This window comes from Nothobranchius furzeri, chromosome 1 (assembly GCF_043380555.1).
Source record: "Nothobranchius furzeri strain GRZ-AD chromosome 1, NfurGRZ-RIMD1, whole genome shotgun sequence".
In the NCBI taxonomy this organism is placed as follows: domain Eukaryota; kingdom Metazoa; phylum Chordata; class Actinopteri; order Cyprinodontiformes; family Nothobranchiidae; genus Nothobranchius; species Nothobranchius furzeri.
Genome location: NC_091741.1, coordinates 59,731,498 through 59,751,812, shown reverse-complemented (window position 1 = coordinate 59,751,812; position 20,315 = coordinate 59,731,498). Strand labels below are relative to the sequence as shown.

The window sequence follows — 20,315 nt, the reverse complement described above, 5'->3', positions numbered from 1 at the left end:
AACATCAAGTTAAATATTGTTTACAGTGAAGAAGTCTTAAGATGCTCTACCCTGTTTTCATCACACATAAATGCAACATGAAGCTTTCATGTCGTCTCACATCCATGTGCTTGTCCTCTGTTGTCAGTCACTAAAAAGACACTGATGAAGCCCAGTTCCAACATGCAGCATCTGTAATGGGTTCTCCACCTGCAGCGTGGCTGAAATGTTTTTCTTTATGGAGGAAAATGTTCTAAAGAGGAACTGAATGTTGCTACAAACCAAAGAAAACTGAAAAATGTAAACGAACCTTCCAGCTGCTTTCATTCTGTCTGCACAAGGGAAAAGGCTGGTGTTCTCTACAAAGCTTGTGTGTGCATGCGTGCGTGCGCGTGCGTGTGTGTGTAGGACAGTAGACTTTCTGCTATTCGTTCTTCTTAATAACTGTTTTATCCAGTAATCCTAATATGAGTTTGGTTCATGAGACCTTTTATTAACGGTAATCTTAGCTCAGGAATGCTCCTTGTGCTGCCAAACTCAGCTCCAAACATTTACACACAATGTTTGGAGCTCAACCTACAAACACCACCTGGAGATCTTAAAACTGGTGACGTTTTTGTCAAAGAACAAGCTGCAGACCTTGTCCAAACATAAGTTCAGAACTAGATGATGTTCAGTTTCACAGATTGATTATTAAAGTAACAAACCACTGGTGTTTCATCGTCTAGCTGCTTAGCTGTGGTTGTTTTGTTTGATCCTGAACTCTGAATAAGACTACCATAGAAACGGTCACATTACCCTGAATAAGGTTGAATTTGATCTAACTCAACAGTGGTCATCAGGTAGCTTCATAATGTACGGTTTCTACAGGTATGTAGTGTTTTACCAGGCACGTTCACTACCGGTACTGTCCAGTAACTAGATGAGCTGGGGCCTGGTTTACAGCAAGAATGGAATGGAAATGAAGCAGTTTATGAACAATCTGAATGGAGTAAAATCATCACAGCTTTGGCTTCTATTTGCTAACTTTTACCATTTATAATGCTGATTATAAAAAAGGAACAACAGAGTGTTTTCAAAGTGTCACCCTTTTAGAATCAGATGCTTTTTGCTATAGTAGAAGTTCATATAAATATTTGTTGTTGTTTTTTGTAAATGCATCATAATAACTCATTTAAATATAAGCATACTGGGCAGATGCTGTTGCCTTGCAGCACAGACTAAAGCACTGATGTCTCTTTGCCAAGCTCTGCAAACGACACACTGTCCATTGGTGAATTTGGGCCTCGGAGATCTTAAGATGTGCTTATAAAACCAGTGTTGAGACAGAAGCCAGAGTTTTAACTTATTCAGTCTGTTAGCATCTCTAGCCACTCAGCGCAGACACACACTGCTGCATGCTTCCCCTTGTTTGACGTGCACCAAACACACCCAAACCAGGCTCTGTTGTGCTTCTGGAGCAGTAGAGTTAATAATATGCTTTGCATCTTTAAACTTTTGGGCCTGCAGGATTTTAGTGTTTAGCAAAAGTGTCTGTGTGTGTTTAGGACACGCTGCAGCAGCAGAAGAGCAGACACAGACTCTGTAGGACAAACATCTGTCCATCTCAGAAGGGACTTTGTAGAATTTCTTTCTACGTTAACCACCACCCATGTTGTCTTTCTCTGTCAAGTCACAAAGCTGGTTTGTGGGATTTTTTTCCCTTTTTATAAATATACAGGATTATATGAAATCATCCTCAATACCTTTTTAATCCCGTGGTGAAGTGTAAGCCTGAATTAAGCACAGGAAAGCCAGCCAAAGAATTTGGTTCCACTACAGTTCACTTACCGCACTAAACTTTTATTATTTAAAAATAAAAGGTGTAGTCATTATTTTTTTTAATAAAAACATTGTTGGTTAGAGAAATAAACCCAGGTGTTCCCTCCTGCTCCTCTGGGAAAAGCATCACATTTACTGTAGTTGCACTACAGTCTTTCTGCTCATGAAGTCGATCAGTCCGATGAGACGCTGAACGTCGGTCCTGCATCTCTCTGCGGGCGTCAGGCCTTTTTGAATGCAGCCGTTTTTCTTGGACTGGACAAAGTTTACCTGAAAACCCCTTTAACCCGTCAAATTCACTCCGCAGGACTCCTGTCTCTGTTGTGATCAGGATCAAGCTGCAGCAGAGAGGTGAAACGAGCCCACAAGCCTCTAAGAAAGGATGACATTCAAAATGATTGATTATATTTTTGAACACTGGATCACTGGCTTGTGTTTTCTTCCTGTTGCAAACATTGAAAATCGGGATATTTTCCCACACGGCTAACATTTCAGAACTGGAACAAAGTCTGCTGTGGAAGCTGAGATGCTCAGGTGAAGGATGCATTTGGAGGACATTTGTGTTTCTCAGACGTCTCGTCAGATAAATGTGAACTGAACCAGAGTCCACAAGTTTATATTTTATCCATCAACGCTGCATGTTTTCTGCATTTCTGCCAGTGAAAGGTTTTTAGACACACATGCTTCTTGATGTTTAAATGGTTTAAAAATAAACCATTTAAACCGCTAGTTCAGCCCACATTTCACTGAAAAAGCTGCGAATGTTTCTTTTTTAAATATTCTGTTTTTACTCCTCCATCGTAGACTATCTCCGCCAAAGCTATGGACTGTCTACGGATTTCGCTCAGCCGTGTGACTACAACAAACTGGTGCTGTCTCTCCTCTCGGGCCTCCCAAACGAAGTCGACTTTGCTGTTAACGTTTGCACTTTGCTTTCCAATGAGAGCAAGCACGCCATGCAGCTGGAGAAGGACCCCAAACTGGTCACGTTGCTGCTGGCGCATGCCGGCGTCTTCGATGACTGTAAGTCCTTGTTGCTCTTTTTATTCCAGGTTTCATTCCAAAGGGAGGTGGCTAAACCCTGGTTATTGTGTGTTTCTGTGCAGCTTTAGGCAGCTTCTCTGGGGTGTTTGGGACGGACTGGAAGGAGAAAACCTCCCGGGATTTTGTCCGGGTAAAGTATTATTAAATACCTTTACACTGTAAAAATCTCCTGGCTTGTTTTTACATGTTAGTATGAAATATTTTGTTTTTAATACTGCGTTACTGCTATCGGGATTCGTAAGAACAATTATTTTTAGTTCTGTTTTAAAAAGTCCACCTTAATTGACATTAAAATGCATTAATTATTCATAATCAGCAAGTCTGACCTCATAATGTTGTCGGTTCGCTGGTCTGGAGCATACATGTGCGTGTTAACAAAATGCCAGAGTGGAAGTAAATTTTGGTTTTTGTTGATGTGAAGCAGTCTGATATAATTAGGAGCCAATTAAATATTTTTATGTCCAAATTTTTCCTGTGAATTATATTTTAACTGCTTTATTATTAGTTTTTTGCTTAGTGTTTTATGAAATAATTGGATTTATTTCATAAAACAACTGAACAGAAAAACCAGAGGATGTCATTATTACAAAGTGCTCCTTAAAGGTTTCCTCATAAACAATAAATGAGAAGGGTTTTTGTCAATTAAAATTCTTCATAAAGAAACAGTCCGTTCTCTAAAATAAAAACGATTTCTAGACAAATTTAAAATGAGCCTAAATAAGTCGTTACTGCTGGAAATCAGAATTTCCCAGATTAACCTTTTCAGGGGGATCAGTAGAGTTCATCTGAGTCTGAAATTCATACATTTAATTATTTATTACTTAATTAAATCTGTTTTTATATTTAATCGTTTCCTTTTTGCCCCATTCCCATTTTAGATCTGAGGTTTTTGTTCCTGTGTTTGCTCTTATTTTTTTCCATCTCTTCTCCTTTTGTTGTTAGTTTTATGTCTCTGCCCGTCTGCTTTTGTCAAAGTTATAAACTCAAAGTCAACTATGCAACAAGAGGAGTAGCTAGGACACTTCCTGCCCAGACGCACTAAGGCACTCAGATCTACAGCTCATAAATGACGTTTCTTCTATCTGTTGTTTTATTGACAACATTGTATAATTTTTCTGGAAGCTGAGCTGATCGACTTTCAAAACCCGTTTCCACATTGTGGAGTTGCTAGGGCCCTAGGTTATAACAGTATTCCCAAGAAACTTAGGATCTATGATGAGAATGATTATTCCCAAGTGGAAACACCTGCCCAGACACCTGCCACCTTCAACAAGTTCACCTGAGGTCACACTGCTCAGAAATTTCAATGAACCAAACGTCCTCGTTCTGGACTCTACTCTGCTGTTAGCATGTTAAACGATGAAGTTCATAACCGTAAAAAGGAACAGACGAGTGATCGGGTGTGACTTGTTTAATTGCCAAGAGAAAGTGAAATCTTTTAAACAAACCTTTTGAGCAAACCTCACAAAACCACAAATGCCTGATTCCCGCTCAGGGGAAAACCACTTGATGCTTCTATTCTGATACCTCGATTTAACTGAACCGAGTCGTAGTTCAACCGGAATACAGGAGTGAAAAACCCTCCACAGTTCCCTCCTGTCTGTGCTTGAGGCTAGCAGCAGCTTAAGGCTACATCAGCCACTACCAATCCTATGACAGCTGTCAGAAAACATCCTTTCCTTTTTTCGAATAATTATCAGCTGTGCTTTCAGTATTACTCACCGTTTGTCTGACAGTCAAACTGACACTCGTACACAGCCCAACGCCTCCTGTGTGTGTTGTCATCACTAACCTCGCTGTCTGAGCTCTAGCCTAAAGGGTCTTGGCTTCTGCTTTGCTAACAACATCTTCTTCTTCACAGTTCTGGAAAGAGGTGGTGGAGGACGCTGAGGTCAGAGAGCTGATCTGGGACAAGGGCAGCTCTGCACAAGGTGAATAGCAAATAAATGTATCTGTTACAGAGCAGTGACCAAACTCTTTCTGACGGGTCTCTCTGGTTCTTTCTGCAGATGGTACGTCATGTGAGAAGCACTGGCAGAGCCTTTTCCACCCCCCTCGGAACTCGGGTATCAGTGACATGGAGGCCCAGCGGGTGCTGCAGATCGCCGTTATCTTGCGAAACCTTTCCTTCGAGGAGGCCAACGTCAAGCTGCTGGCGGCCAACCGAACGTGCCTGCGCTTCCTTTTGCTCTGTGCCCACTGTAACCTCATCTCACTCCGACAGCTCGGACTCGACACACTGGGCAACGTGGCCGCCGAGGTGGGTTCGGGTTTGAGCCATTGTTAAACCTCGATTAAATAGTTGACATGCGAGTGTGTCAGCTGTCAGTGCTCACAGTCAGGGTGGTCATCTGCTGGTTCAAAATAAAGGTAGGGCCCAGGGTAATCTGTTTAAGCTTTTTCTGTGTTTATTTTTATTTTTTGAATAAACACTTTTAGATTAAATATAGAAAAATAAGAAATGAAAATGTGGAGGAAAGAAACCAGCTCTGAAAAAATGTCATTTTAAAAGAAACTATGTTATCCAACCTTTAGCATCCAGCTACACACATATTCCTGCTAAAGTTTCTGGATATTAATGAGGTTTTCTGACATGTGTTTCTGTGTGAAGCTTATAATTGATTGCTTTGTAAATCGTCGTCGTCGTTTTCCTCCGATCATCCAGATCCGGGTCGCGGGGACAGCATCCCAACTAGGGAGCTCCAGACTGTCCTCTCCCCGGCCTTCTCCACCAGTTCCTCCGGCAGGACCCCAAGGCGTTCCCGGACCAGATTGGAAATGTAACCTCTCCCGACGTGTCCTGGGTCGACCCGGGGGCCTCCTGCTGGCAGGACATGCCCAAAACACCTCCCCGGGGAGATGTCCAGGAGGCATCCTGACCAGATGCCCAAACCACCTCAACTGGCTTCTTTCGATCCGGAGGAGCAGCGGTTCTACTCCGAGTCCCTCCCGAATGTCCGAGCTCCTCACCCTATCTCTAAGGCTGAGCCCGGCCGCCCTACGGAGGAAACTCATTTCGGCCGCTTGTATCCGCGATCTCGTTCTTTCGGTCATTACCCAAAGCTCATGACCACAGGTGAGGATTGGGACGTAGATCGACCGGTAAATCGAGAGCCTGGCTTTCTGGCTCAGCTCCCTCTTCACCACGACAGATCGGCTCAGCGTCCGCATCACTGCAGATGCTGAACCAATCCGCCTGTCGATCTCCCGATCCCTCCTACCCTCACTCGTGAACAAGACCCCGAGATACTTAAACTCCTCCACTTGAGGTAGGACCTCTCTCCCGACCCAGAGTTGGCAAGCCACCCTTTTCCGGTCGAGAACCATGGTCTCAGATTTGGAGGTATTGATCCTCATCCCAGCCGCTTCACACGCGTCCGCGAACCTACCCAGCAAGAGCTGAAGGTCAGAGCTGGATGAAGCTAGGAGGACCACATCATCCGCAAAAAGCAGAGACGAGATTCTCCTGCCACCAAACTCGACACACTCCACACCACGGCTGCGCCTAGAAATTCTGTCCATAAAGGTAATGAACAGAACCGGTGACAAAGGGCAGCCCTGGCGGAGTCCAACCCTCACCGGGAACAGGTCCGACTTACTACTGGCTATGCGGACCAAACTCACGCTCCTCTGGTAAAGGGACTGAATGGCCCTTAACAGAAAGCCACCCACCCCATACTCCTGGAGCGTCCCCCACTGGGTGCCCCTGGGGACACGGTCATAAGCCTTCTCCAAATCCACTAAACACATGTGGATTGGTTGGGCAAACTCCCATGCCCCCTCCCTCACCCTTGCAAGGGTATAGAGCTGGTCCACAGTTCCACGGCCAGGATGAAAACCACATTGCTCCTCCTCTATCTGAGATTCAACTATCGATCGGACCCTCCTCTCCAGTACCTTGGAGTAGACCTTTCCAGGGAGGCTGAGGAGTGTGATCCCCCTATAGTTGGAACACACCCTCAGGTCACCCTTCTTAAAGATGGGGACCACCGCCCCGGTCTGCCACTCCACAGGAACTGCCCCCGATGACCACGCAATGTTGCAGAGACGTGTCAACCATGACAGCCCTACAACATCCATAGCCTTGAGATACCCAGGACGAATCTCATCCTCCCCCGGGGCTCCGCTGCTGTGTAGTTGTTTGACTACCTCAGCAACTTCTGCCCCCGAGATTGGACAGTCCATCCCCAGGTCTCACGGCTCTGGTTCCTCCTCGGAATGCGCATTGGTGGGATTGAGGAGCTCCTCAAAGTATTCCTTCCACCGTCCGACTATAGCCCCAGTTGACGTCAGCAGCTCCCCATCCCCACTGTAAACAGTGTGAGCGAGTTGCTGCCTTCCTCTCCTGAGGCGCCGGAAAGTTTGCCAGAACCTCTTTGGAGCCGATCGATAGTCTTTCTCCATGGCCTCACCAAACTCCTCCCACGCCCGAGATTTTGCCTCGGCAACTGCCACTGCTGCACCCCCGCTTGGCTATCCGGTACCTGTCTGCTGCCTCCGGAGACCCACAGACCAGCCACGCCCTGAAGGCCTCCTTCTTCAGCCTGACTGCTCCCCGAACCTCTGGTGTCCACCAGCGGGTACGGGGGTTGCCACCACGACTGGCACCGGCCACATTGCGACCACAGCTAGCAACAGCCGCCTCAACAATCGCAGAGTGGAACAGGCCCACTCGGACTCAATGTCCCCCACTGCTCTCGGGACACGGTCAAAGCTCTGCCGGAGGTGGGAGTTGAAGACCGTCTTAACAGGTTCTTCTGCCAGGCGTTCCCAGTAGACCCTCACTATGCGTTTGGGTCTGCCAGGTCTACGCGGCATCTTCCCCTGCCATTTGATACACCACCAGGTGGTGATCAGTTGACAGCTCCGCTCCTCTCTTCACTCGGGTGAATCATTGTGGATAACTTCCCGAGTGGCCTTTTTGGGGAGAAATAGATGACTGATGAGCTGTTTCTGCTGCTGAATTTGAGCAACTATTTATTATATCTGCTGAAATAACCGTGTAATATGAAACTGAGCGTGATGTAAAGATCATTAACAGTTGTATAAACTTCTGTTTAAGGAGACTGAAGCTATGTGGAACACTTAGCTGCACTCAAGCCACTCATTAGATTCTTATTTCTCTCAACAGAGGCTGTTCAGAAAGAAAGAGAGAAAGAAAGAAATCTTTTATATACCACCTCAAGATAAAAATCACAAGTTGCTTCACAAAAACAAAAAATAACTTTAAAGTATTTTAAAAAAGCCATCGGTGAGTAGAATGATGAATGCTTACCCTTCAGAATGTTCAAGATATCCCTTCACTACTAAAACTAGAGGGTGTATCAGTACTAGGACACCACATGTGGGGTCATGGTTTGTTTTACAAAGTTACGGGTTAAAAGTGAAAGTGAATCTGCTACTAATAAATGTTCTGAGCATGACTGAGCGGTTGTACCTGTTACTCAACCGACCATCAGATTATGCAAACAAAGCACCTGTGATGTACTAGACAAGCCAAAGGGTAGGATGGTTGTTACCCACTTATCATGCTCTCACAGTCAGATATTTAAATGACTGAAGGAGCTTCGGTTTGAACGTGTTTATTAATCTGTTAACTGGTTAGTCATGGTGTCACTAAGTTTGTGAGTCACTGTCATGATGGATCACTGTCATTGTTTCAGGTGTGTTGGTTTGTTTCTGGTAGGCAGTTTTAAAATTTAGGATTTTAGTCCTCAGTGTAGACAATCCTAAATATTAAGTGTTGAGTCATATTAATTTATTCTGTTATCTGTTTAGGAAATCTATTCTGTGTTTTCAGAAACACGCTCTGGCAGCATTCTTTAGTTCTGTCTGAGGATTTGTGTTTATTGACCTGGTGATGAAACCACAAGACCCACAATGCAGTAGTTCTGTCAGAAGTAGTTTACCAACTTCATTTAGAACAAGGATGGCCGAAGTGCAACACGCAGGCCATCCGTAACCCCGCGGTAGAATAACACCCACCCACGTCAGTCACGCTAGCTCGTTTGTTAATATGACGCTTGCGTTTATCCTGCAGCTCCAGCTGGATCCTGTTGACTTTCGGACGACACACCTGATCTTTCACACCATTACCAAATGCTTGATGTCCAGGGACCGGTTCCTGAAAATGAGAGGTGGGTTTCCTAGCATTTGGGTTTCTGTCTGGGAGTTCTCTTCAACCATTTATGTTAACGTCCTCTGTGTGTTATTCCCGTAGCCATGGAGATCCTGGGTAACCTCAGCAAAGCGGAGGATAACGGTGTGTTAATCTGTGAGTACGTTGACCAGGAGTCTTACAGGGAGGTGATGATGCTCCTCACTCTGCCTGACCTCATGCTCCTCATGGCCTCCTTGGAGGTGCTCTATCTGCTCGCTCAGCTCGGAGAAATTCCCTGCAGCAAGATCTCTTCAGTCGACCACAGCATAGGTATGAATCCAGCTCAACAAAGAGGTTCAGGTGATCCTTCTGTTATTTTCTGACCAACCCATCTCATGTACTGTTTGTCCTCTCCTCCTGGTTCAGACCTGCTGGTGCGGTTAGTATCGGTAGACCTTCACACCTTTGGACCTGATGCCCTAACAGCAGTGCGGTTGATCGAGCATCAGGCTAATGCAGAACAGGCCACCGAGGTCCGACCGCAGCTGGTGGAGCAGGTACCGGCAGCTGTGCAGGGAGCCTCAACGCCTGGTGAGTGTCCAGGTCACTGTAAGGGTTCTTGGAGTGCTTGAAGTCCCTGAAAATGTGTTTTTTTCTCCCCAAGGTTTTAAAAGTGAAACACCAAATACTCACAGGGTTTCTGCAGGTCATCAAAAAGCGTTAAAGTTCATTAAATTGGTTTGGCCTAAATTAAGGCCTTAAAATAAATAAAAAAACATTAAATCAGATTCTCAGGAACATTGATTTTGAACATTTTGCTCACAAATGTGACCTAATTTCTCACACCTGGGGGAAAAACTGGACCAGATTCAGCATTCATTAGAAAACTGAATGTGAAGGCAGCTCTATTGAGCCCGTCTCCTGGAGAAAGTCGTTTCCTGTGCTGTTTTACAGCACAGCCAACGTAAAACCAGAGAGAGTGAGTCAACAGTAGAGATTCGGAGCCGAGTGTCACCATACTCTCAAAAGAAAAATGCCTGATCTAATGGTGATCCTATCAGATCAGGACATCCCTTATATGAACTGATTTGCACACACACACACACACACACGTATGTACGTCACACTGAATAATAAGAAGAGGTTTCACTGTTTCTGCTGCTTGAGTTAAAGAAATGATCCAGTGTTGGTCTGACTACACCCTGAGTCCGGTTCCATCGGATTATTTTATCATTGTTCGGCTTCTTTGATATAAAAGTTTCTGCGTTTTATCCGTTGGAAATGTTGCTGCATGAAAGTTTTTCATTCACAGTCTTCCAACTCAGTGACCTTTTATCAGTCTTACGTCAATAAAGGATTAATAAGTGATCACTTCGAGCTTTTGCCTGATAGTCATTTTTGTTTGGATTTAAATAAAATCTAAAATGTCTGGAAGACAAAACATGAAAATCAATAACTGCAACTCAGTGGGTGAGAAAATCAGCAGGTGCCTCTTCAGTATGCTAAAACTTCCTGCTGCCTTATGGCTTATTAGCACGTTATTAGTTTGCTGACATCTAGTGGACAGACTGCATAGAAGCACAGAGGACCAACCAGCTGATTGTCAGATACACACAGGAGGTAGAACACACCAGGAAATTGAATCTTTTCCTTCTCTTCAGTAACGCGGGTCCCAGCTCAGCCCAACCTTCCACCGCCTGGCATCGTTGAACTAGATGGAGAGAAATTCACGCTGCAGTGGTAAGATTCATTATTGATGGTTTCAAAGCGGGAAATAGAAACGGAAAGGGTTTGATATTCTCACCCCTACCCCTTCTGGTTTAGATTTCTTTCTCTCTGTAAATGTCTCAGATCAGCAAACACATTTCTGTCTCAATGGTAACATGACCAAATGTGATTTTCAAATGTTTGATTAATTTATTGATAAAATAAACCCTTTATTGCTGTAAAACTCTGGAACATAGCCGAGTTCCAGCCAGTCTCGTTACCAGTTACAATACCGGGTCGATAGGTTTAGGGCTCAATTACCTCTTCATACCTGTCTGTCATTAAAACCTGCGTGTTTACGGGATCTGCCTCCACCAACAGGCTAAACGCACACTTTGAGACGAACCCCGAGGGCTCCGTGTCTCGGTCAGAAATGTACTCTGAGTACCTTGCCACATGCAGCAAAATGGGACGAAGCAACATCTTGAACTCCACTGGCTTCCTTAAATGTTTGCGGTCAGTCAAAAGCTTTCCTTATTAGGTGTTTTTTTTTTTTTTTTCGTGAAACTGGCAAATTTACATCAGAGGTGACACAAATTTCCTCGTTTTGGTAATCTTCCGATGGTCCCTCTGCTCGACAGGACTGTGTTTCCCAACCACACGATGCGACGGCAGGAGGAGACAAAAGTTAGCAGCCAGCTCCAGATCCTCCTGGTGGGTATTCGGCGACGGGCCATCCCGCTGCCCATCCAGCTGTACTACCAGCAGCAGCAGAACTCCCCAGCAGCTCCTCCCCCTCCAGCAGCTCGACACGAGGTGCCTGGGGACCCTCAGGCTCCGCCTCCAGGTAGGACCACAAGCTTCTCTCTGTCTTATAGTTTCTGTAGGGTCCATTATTAAACCGCAGGAGGAGTAAATACATGAAGTCAGATGATGAGGAGCTTTGAATAAAAACACAGGCAGCACATCAGATTATTGATGCAGAGATTAAGATGGTTGAAAAGGGGCAAAAACACCAAGGAAAGAGAGGAAGGAGCTTAGCAGAACTCAACAGAAGCTGAGCCACATGTGAGTCAGAACGCAACAGGTCTTTGGATGGTCTGGGTATGGCCTACCGTTTTAGCCTTTTTTACTGTTATGATTGTATGAAACTGCTCTGCTCTGAGATGATTACATTCATGATTACAGTCCTGGCTACAGGATTATAAAACAAGTCCCGCAGGATCTGGGCTCTACGAGGAGATCCAGGGCTTTTTAGCAACTCTCGATGCTGTTGACATCATGCTTTTGATTTTAACACACCTACGGTTGACAAAGCCTGCTTGAGAAATCCAAATGAATCAAAATGTAAACACAGACAATGGTGCACGCTCACCAGGGGACCATGGTGCTCAGTCTGCAGGTTTGCCTTAGTTTGTCATAAACCATGTTCTGTGTCATCGTGACCTCAGGTTAAAGGTTATTATAAACTCTGGAAGTGCAACTGGGTCAGTTTATTGTAGCCATGGCAACAGGAACAAAGCTGTCCTTGGTAGAAAAATAGAATAATTTTTTTATTGAGAAGAAAATATCCCAGTCACTGTGTAATAATGCCAGTTCTGCTCTGATCACTGAGCCGTAACGCCGTCATTCCTCAGCAGCTTTCAGTGCTGGATTTGGAGTTTAAAGGCCAAGTTCACTGAGGAACCGTTTTGTACTTGTTCTATTTGAAATATGATTGGTCACTTTAAGTTTAAGATTAAACTTAAAGTCCCATTAGTTTTCACATACTGGTGAAATTTGTCTTCCACGTTTGACCGACCCTCTGGGAGAGTGGTGAGCTGCAGACACGGCCGCGCTCGGGAACTATTTGGTGGTTTAACATTTAGGCTAAATGTAAAAATAGTCTTCCACCCCTATCTCCTGCGTTTGCCGCAAATTAAAAATGGATGTGGAAACACTTTAAGTAAAAAAGCCACTTAGTCACACTGTCAAATTATGTTTATGTTTATTTATTTGGCAGACGCTTTTATCCAAAGCAACGTACAATTGTTAACCTGTAGAGCATGTTGTGATCTGTGGGGGAAACCAGAGTACCCGGAGCAAACCCAAGCATGCATAGACTCACCCGTCTTGACTCACGGCGCAGAAGGCTGTTGTTGATTTAGCATCCAGGAGAGAGCAGAGAACGTCTTTGCTAGTAGAAGCTAACTGTTAGCATTAGCAACTCCACAACATTGCAGAGCTCTTTCAGGCTTGTGTTGTTAGTGGAGATAAAACTTCAGCGTTGCAAATGGAGTCAGTGGTAGAGTTGTGTTGCTGTTGGCCAATCAGAGGTGAGATATCTGAATATCAGAAAATATCCTGCCATCTGAAACTCACCTCTTCTGGCTCACTTCTAGTTCCTGAAACAGTTGCGCCAGAGCTTTTCCCCCACAGAGACTGACTCACAAGGCATTCATTTATACCAGAGACCACTGCAAATGTGTTAACGAAAAATGAGCGAACTCAGTCTTTAAAAGTGCTTCAAATTTAAAGGGACTTTTCGGACTTTTGAATTTTTATGCTCGCGATTGCCCCTTCAGGCCAGAAGTGTAATGGCAGCTTCAATAGTAGGCTCGTGCATGAGGCGCACATGCTGTACGTGCACACTCCTTACCGAAAATAACAGCTGAGACAGTCCTCTCTCTGTGTGTGTGTGTGTGTGTGTGTGTGTGTGTGTGTGTGTGTGTGTGTGTGTGTGTGTGTGTGTGTGTGTGTGTGTGTGTGTGTGTGTGGCCCAGAGGACAGGAGAACATGCAGCTAATTAATTAAATAATTTGGTTCTGTACCTTTCTCTTCAGCACAGCCGACAAAGGTTTAAGATGGGTCAGTCCTCCTGCATGCTCAGATCATTCCCTTCCCTTGCTTGAAAAATTGTTCCAAAATGAAAGTTGAACCCACATCTTTTTTATCTGTGAATTCAATGCCGTTCGGCGAGTCTCAAATAAAAATTTGGGCATCTTACTGTAAAAAAATATACCATTAATGTAATGTACATCCAGATTCGAACTCGAGTCTTCCGCACGAAAGTCCGTCGTCTTACAAGGCGAGCTAAAGCGCCAGTGACGTTCCTTGTGTCTGTAACATTTATATCCTTGATGACAGCTGAAACAACGTTCAAAGAAGCGTTTGGAGGGCTATGCCTGAGCGTGAACGCACATGAAGCAGCCTGCTCGACCCGAGCAGCTCTCTTTTTCTGTGATTTTACAGAAAAACAGGCAATCACAGTAAAAATGCCAGGGCTCATTCTACAGGACCTGGGCATTGCAGGAGAATGTATGAAGAAGAAATTTATTATTTCTATGCATGTTTTGGCTGTCAAACTTTCATAATGTCCCTTTAAAGGAACAGCTTGAGGCTGTGACAAAAAACTTCCACAAGACAAAAAGCCCACTCTGGTTGTTAAAGCTGATGCAGTATGGATAAAATGGAATCAATAATTCATAAATGGAACCAGCAACTGTTGATTAAGGGAAGGATATTGATTTGGTAGAATAAGATTTTTGGTTTCTAGTGGAATTTGGCGTCAGATTAAATGCTTCTGTCTCCATTTCTGTAATGTTTTAACCTCAGCTGTTAAGATTTCATCATACTTAAGTTTTGCCTGTTGGTGTGTTACCAGGCTTACCGCCAGGACATCCTAATCTTGGACAACAGTTTGCTCGGGCCCCGGGCCCCACCCACAGCAGCAGTGTCGCCGCCCCATCTGTGGCCTTGACTGCACAGGAAACTCCTCATGCAGGCCACCAGACTGTTCCCCGTCACCCGGTGCCGCCGCTGGCGCCATCACAGTTACCACCAAATCCCCTGGCAGCACCACAGCAGCAGGTCCGACCTGGTCCGGTGGTCCAGATTCCAGCATCAGCTTCAGCCAACCAGAACCACAGCCCTCAGAACCCTGCTCCCACAGCCCAGCAGCAGCATCACCAACACTCCCCCATGCTCCCAACAGGGACGCCCGTCACACTATTTCAGCCAGTACCACAAGGCCACATCCTCACCAACCGGGTGCAAGGAGTGTGTCCTCCAATTACCCAGCATACACCTCTGCCTCAAACTCTCTCACTCTCTGGGACTCCGAGTGGAGCCTCACAGGTAGACTCCCAGAATTCTGCTGCAGCATCGGTGCCCCCCTCCTCCTCCTCCTCTTCCCCCATGCTGGGTGGGGGTAGTCAGCCTTTGAACAACACAGGAGGGCCCGTTTCCCAAGGGTCTCGGGTCATGTTTCAGAACATAGCTCCCAAACCAGCACCTAACCAGTCCAGTGGTCCAGCAGCCACGATGGCTAGTCCCAACCAGCAGCCCCAGCAGCAGGCTCAGGGTGTGGTCATAGTCAGCCCTAGTCCTCAGCAGAATGCAGCCTATGCCCCTGCCATACACCAGATTGTTCTTGCCAACCCATCCACCCTTCCTGGTGCTCAGACTGTTCAGATGTCAGGGCAGCCTGGTCCTGCTTCCAGTCCCTGTCCTCCTGTCTCTCACTCAAACACCCAGTCCAATCAAACTGTCAGCCATGCACTGTCCATGAAGCGGCAGCAGCCACCTCCTCTCCAGATTCTATCCCAAACTCCTCCACCTCAGCCTACCTCCACCGAGTCCAGCTTGATCAAACAGCTACTGCTTCCAAAGCGAGGGCCTTCTACTCCAGGAGGAAAGCTAATCCTACCTGCTCCACAGGTGCCCCCTCCCAACAACACAATAACTCCCACTCCACAGGTCATCTACCAGGCAGGCTACAGCCCACAGAATCCTTCTTCACAGCCTCAGCAGCTCAGTGTCCAGCTGGTCCCAGGTCAGCTTCCAGCTGCAGGAGCCCCACCCTTGCAGACGGTTCAGCTCCTGCCAGGCCAGCTCATCTCCACAAGTAGTCCAGGAGCAGCAGCCATCATTCAGGGTCCAACCACAGCTGGACAGGTCACATTCACAGTGGTCCCCAACACTGGCTTCTCCTCCACTGCAGCTGTCACTGCAGTCAGCCAGGGGGTCATCGCTCCAACTGTTCCCCCACCTCTGTTTTCTACTGGAACAATCCCCCATCACATGCCAGCAGGTCCACCACCTCCACCGCCACCACTGCCAGGTCCCCTCAGAGGAGACAAGATCATCTGTCAAAAGGAGGAAGAAGCCAAGGATGCCACGGGGCTGCACATCCATGAGAGGAAGATTGAGGTGATGGAAAACAACTCCTTGACCGAGGGGGACTCCTCCAAAGGCAAAACCAGTAACGGAGACCTTTCGGCAGGTGCCAAGCTGCTAAATGGTCAGAAGTGCATGGAGTCTAATCTACCTCCATACCACTCAGGGAACAGCCAGGGAGCACTCAACGGTCCGGTTCCAGAGAGTCCTCCTGCTAACGGGAAGCAGGCCCTCTCCCCCGGCCTGAACACTCCTCTCGAGGTCAACCCCGACCCCAAAAAGACTTTAGTCAACGGGGTGTGTGACTTTGACTGGGGTGAGAGTGGTGGTAACTTTAACAAAAACATTCCAAATCACATTGCTTCCAAACAGTACTTGGGGAATGGGGAGGTGAGCTCCTCTGAAAACAGCTCAGACCTGTGTCTCCCTAGTCATCCTCCTCCTCCTCAACAGGACACTGCCAAAGTCCAGCAGGCTGAGCGCCTGGCCAATGGACCTCAGGCAGTAGGTCACAGACCTTCCTTGGAACTAACCAATGGACCTCTGGGGCTGGCCCATGCCACGCCTGTGCTCAGACAGCAACTGCTCCCCAACTCCTCTCTCCCCTCCACTATTACCTCCCAGAGCCCCGTCACCCCTCCTGCAAACGGAGTGGTTCCAGAGGCTCGAGGCCTCAAGAGGCCAGCTGAAAACGAGGACCGCAATGCAGTGACGTCCTCAGGGATCCCCAGCAAAGTGGGAGTACGGATCATCACCATCAGTGACCCCAACAACGCCGGCAGCAGCGCCACCATGGTGGCGGTGCCAGCAGGAGCGGACCCAAGCACAGTAGCCAAAGTAGCAATAGAGAACGCCACTCAGCAGAGGAACTGCTCGCCCGTACAAGCAGCTGGTGCAACGGTGAGTCACTGTGGGTTTCACGTCTTTGTAGGTCAACTTTATTCATCTATGGATGTGGATTTTTGTCTGGTCTGCCACAAAACGTGTTTTAGTGTTGGTAACAGCCGTTTACATCCCTGAGTTACGTGACAAATGTGTTTGCTGATCACTAGCGTGGGTTTATCAGCAGTTATTAATAACCAGCTCACCAGCCAACAGCAATCAGGTAGAATCCGAGTCGGTTTTGTTACCAAGTCAGTTGTAGCACTAACAAGGAATTTGTTTTGGTGGAGGAGACAACTAGCACGTACGCAACAAACGCATAGAAGCATCTGAACAAATGTACATGGTGTGATGATCAAAGCTGGAGTAAATGATTTCTAGGTGTATTCACCTATATTCCAGGAAGGTGGAGGAAACTCCACTTTGTTTATTTGTTACCTTGTTGTTTTTTGTTTAGTCTGATTGTGAGCCAGCAGGTGAATAACCTGGTGATTTCTGCTCAGAATGAAAAACACAACTAGTTTCTGTGATGACAGTTTCATCTGAGTTCAATGTGAATTTAATATTTATCCATGATCACAACTGTTCTGCACAATGCTCCGGCCAGTAAAGGAGGGGAACTTAAAGACTCCTCCTGTTGCAGCTCTTTAACACATTTTGTACTAAAATGTCTTCTGATTATTTTGTGAAATAAGCTTGATGTTAAATATTCTAACGGTAATCGGCATCAAATGGCACAACTCCACCGCCCGCTGATGTAAACGGGTGTTTAGTAGTCTCATTACAATGGGAACTCTGGGTGAGTGAGTGTTAAAGTCTTGTGATTTCCTGACTGACCAGTATAATGATTCTGTTTCATAAATGAGCAGCCGGGTTTGTCCTCTGTGAGTGTTTGGAGGTTAAGAAGGTGAGGCCAGTTAAGATCATGTGGTTCTCACTGATACCCGCCTCCTACATCAAAGCAGCTGAGAGAACAACTTAAGCCAGCAGACCGGCTTGGGTTACGTCTCAGCCAACAATCTGTTCTCGTTGCCGAGTTTCAGTCCACCTCTCGGTGCGTCTGCTTCATATTTATGATGTCATCTTTTCCTTTTTAGCCTACTGTAACCCCGTCCCCGCCTCCCCTGTCCCAGCCTGCACCAGCGGGGAACCACAGCCCGCACCTCCCAACACAGCAGACCCCTTCAGCGCCGTCGGAACCGAGCAGGAAACCCGGGCAGAACTTTAAGTGTCTGTGGCAGTCCTGTAAGCGGTACGGGCCTTCTCTACAGTTTCAGACTAATGCTGATACTTAGCTGAGGTTTTGTCCAGTGCTCACTGGTTGGTTGGTGTTTTCCAGGTGGTTTGAGACGCCATCTCAAGTGTTTTACCATGCAGCAACGCAGCACGGTGGGAAGGACGTGTACGGAGGGCACTGTCTGTGGGAGGGATGTGAACCTTTTCCCCGACAAAGACTTTCCTTCATCACACACCTGCAGGTAAAAGCCTTGTGTGATCCAGCAGCTGGGATGTTTCTGCTTTGTGCGTCGGATTAGTCCAAACCGTCTCCCCTCTGCTTTCCCAGGATAAGCACTGTTCTCGAGAAGCTTTGCTGGCTGGACTCAAAGTAGAGGAGCAGCAGACACAAACGCCCAATCAGACTTCTTCCCAGTGAGTAGGCCTTCCGCTTTCAATTTGATGTGTTTAAGGCCAAAACTCAAACAAGAATCATAAACAAGCCAACAGATTTATAGTCCCTGAACTGGTTATGCTCAATGTGTTGTTAAGATCTCCACCGGCAGCAGGCAGCACTCCAGCACAAAAAGCACCGAAAGCAATCGTCAATCATCCGAGCGCAGCTCTCATGGCCCTACGAAGGGGTTCTCGAAACCTGGTCTTCAGGGACTTCACTGTGAGTAGAACCTGACTCACCCTTACCCCCCTTTACTGCACATCACACACACACACACACACACACACACACACACACACACACACACACACACACACACACACACACACACACACACACACACACACACACACACACACACACACACACACAGTTAAGTAACCCTAGGTCCTGGTGGGCTGAGGGGAGATCTATACTGTCAAGTTCATCAATGATTTTTGTAATTATTGGCTTAAATGAGTCGTTCGGCTGAACCTTCAACCAATGACTGATTTGTGTTTGTTTCCTGTTGTAGGACGAGAAAGAGGGACCAGTGACCAAACACATACGACTAACTGCTGCCTTAACATTAAAGAACATCGCCAAGCACTCTGACTGCGGTCGCATGTGAGTGTCCCACTCAGGAGTTTCTGCCAGTGATTTTAAACTTGGTTAAATTCATTAAAGAGCTAGACTTCTGTGAGGATGTCTATACTGGCCTTCGTCTCTCATGTCAGTTTTAAAATAATAGCTTATTATGAGAAAAATTATAGTTATAGTCACTATGGTAACAGGCAGCCTGGGATGGTTCCAGCAGTTAAGAAACAAGGTTTAAGTGAACACTTTGTGTGATCAGTGAAACCAACATCTCACTTTTGGCCAAACCTTACAAATAGTTTCTAAAATGTCTTCAACCGGTCACAAGGGGTTCCTGATGTCATCACTCGAACCACACTGACTTGCTGTCATGCTGCTGGAGTTTTTGTTGTGTTCAGATATTTTCCAGAACAAACTTTCTCTAAAAATCAATTGTTGCTTCTGTCCAAAACACATCTTCTGTGTTTAGTTTCTGTGTTTAAGTGGCTGAGATTAAAATGGCGAGAGTAAACATTTCCTCATAATTCCTAGAGAGGACAAATGGGTTAGGTTACACCGACATTCACAAACAGACGTAGCGTAAGCTGCCTTTTGCCAACAAGCGCTTGTAATGCTAATGTATCGCCACAGCAAACGGTTAAATAAGTTACAGTAAATGCATGTAAACTGAGATTATCCTACATATCTGTACGGTACTTGGCACCAACATACAGCAGTGATCCGACTTGGACTGTGTCACATTTAAAATGGTCCGGGCAGAAACGAGCCCTAACCATTATCTGTTCTTTGTTTTCCTGCTAATTCATCCACATTCCCTTCACAGTCTGACACTGTCTCATCTGCCACTAAAGTAATAAAACCTGTAGAGTATGACTTGAATATTCACGATGCCTCATGTGTCTCAGAATATGTGCTGGGAAAGATTCTTCTCTGCTATGAGTTCTAAGTTAAAATCTGTAAAGCTGGCTGAGTTATAGAGGCTTTTGTATCTGCTGTGGCTGCGCTCACACTAAAAACTAATCAGCTGTAGATCTGTGTGTAGTAATTGTTTTCTTAAAGTAGAATTTTAACCTGTGCAGTTATTCGTTGGATGTAATGCAAACCCACACATTAGCCAGGTGTAACTGTTTCTCTTTAACCCTCAGGTTGGTGAAGAGGCATGAGACTCACCTCTCTGTGCTCGCGCTAAGTAACATGGAGGTTTCCACCACCCTCGCCAAATGCCTTTATGAACTTACGCGCTCGCTTCAGGCTTAACGCCAAAAGGACATCGCCTAACACCCCGATCCCGCTCTCGTGGCAAGCGGTGCAAGGCGCCAGTGAGTCGTAGCAGGTCCACAGGGGGTTGGAGGGTGGAGTGAGGGTCTCAGAGGGCGT

The 20,315-nt window shown here is 46.2% G+C and overlaps 1 protein-coding gene across 1 annotated transcript in view; it reads left to right on the top strand.

The window, feature by feature from the left end:
* The window catches only part of arid2 (AT-rich interactive domain 2), a 47,686-nt gene that overhangs the window by 27,347 nt on the left and 24 nt on the right, over positions 1-20,315 (top strand). The window contains exons 5-21 of the mRNA XM_015955255.3: positions 2,605-2,823; positions 2,907-2,974; positions 4,706-4,775; positions 4,854-5,104; positions 8,885-8,981; positions 9,065-9,274; positions 9,371-9,535; positions 10,606-10,684; positions 11,033-11,167; positions 11,293-11,498; positions 14,295-16,708; positions 17,788-17,942; positions 18,030-18,168; positions 18,255-18,340; positions 18,458-18,581; positions 18,877-18,968; positions 20,084-20,315. The exon at positions 20,084-20,315 is cut by the window's right edge and continues 24 nt beyond it. Of these exons, the coding sequence (XP_015810741.3) occupies positions 2,605-2,823; positions 2,907-2,974; positions 4,706-4,775; positions 4,854-5,104; positions 8,885-8,981; positions 9,065-9,274; positions 9,371-9,535; positions 10,606-10,684; positions 11,033-11,167; positions 11,293-11,498; positions 14,295-16,708; positions 17,788-17,942; positions 18,030-18,168; positions 18,255-18,340; positions 18,458-18,581; positions 18,877-18,968; positions 20,084-20,195 (4,622 nt within the window). The 3' untranslated portion in view covers positions 20,196-20,315. The remainder of the gene's footprint in view (positions 1-2,604; positions 2,824-2,906; positions 2,975-4,705; positions 4,776-4,853; positions 5,105-8,884; positions 8,982-9,064; positions 9,275-9,370; positions 9,536-10,605; positions 10,685-11,032; positions 11,168-11,292; positions 11,499-14,294; positions 16,709-17,787; positions 17,943-18,029; positions 18,169-18,254; positions 18,341-18,457; positions 18,582-18,876; positions 18,969-20,083) is intronic.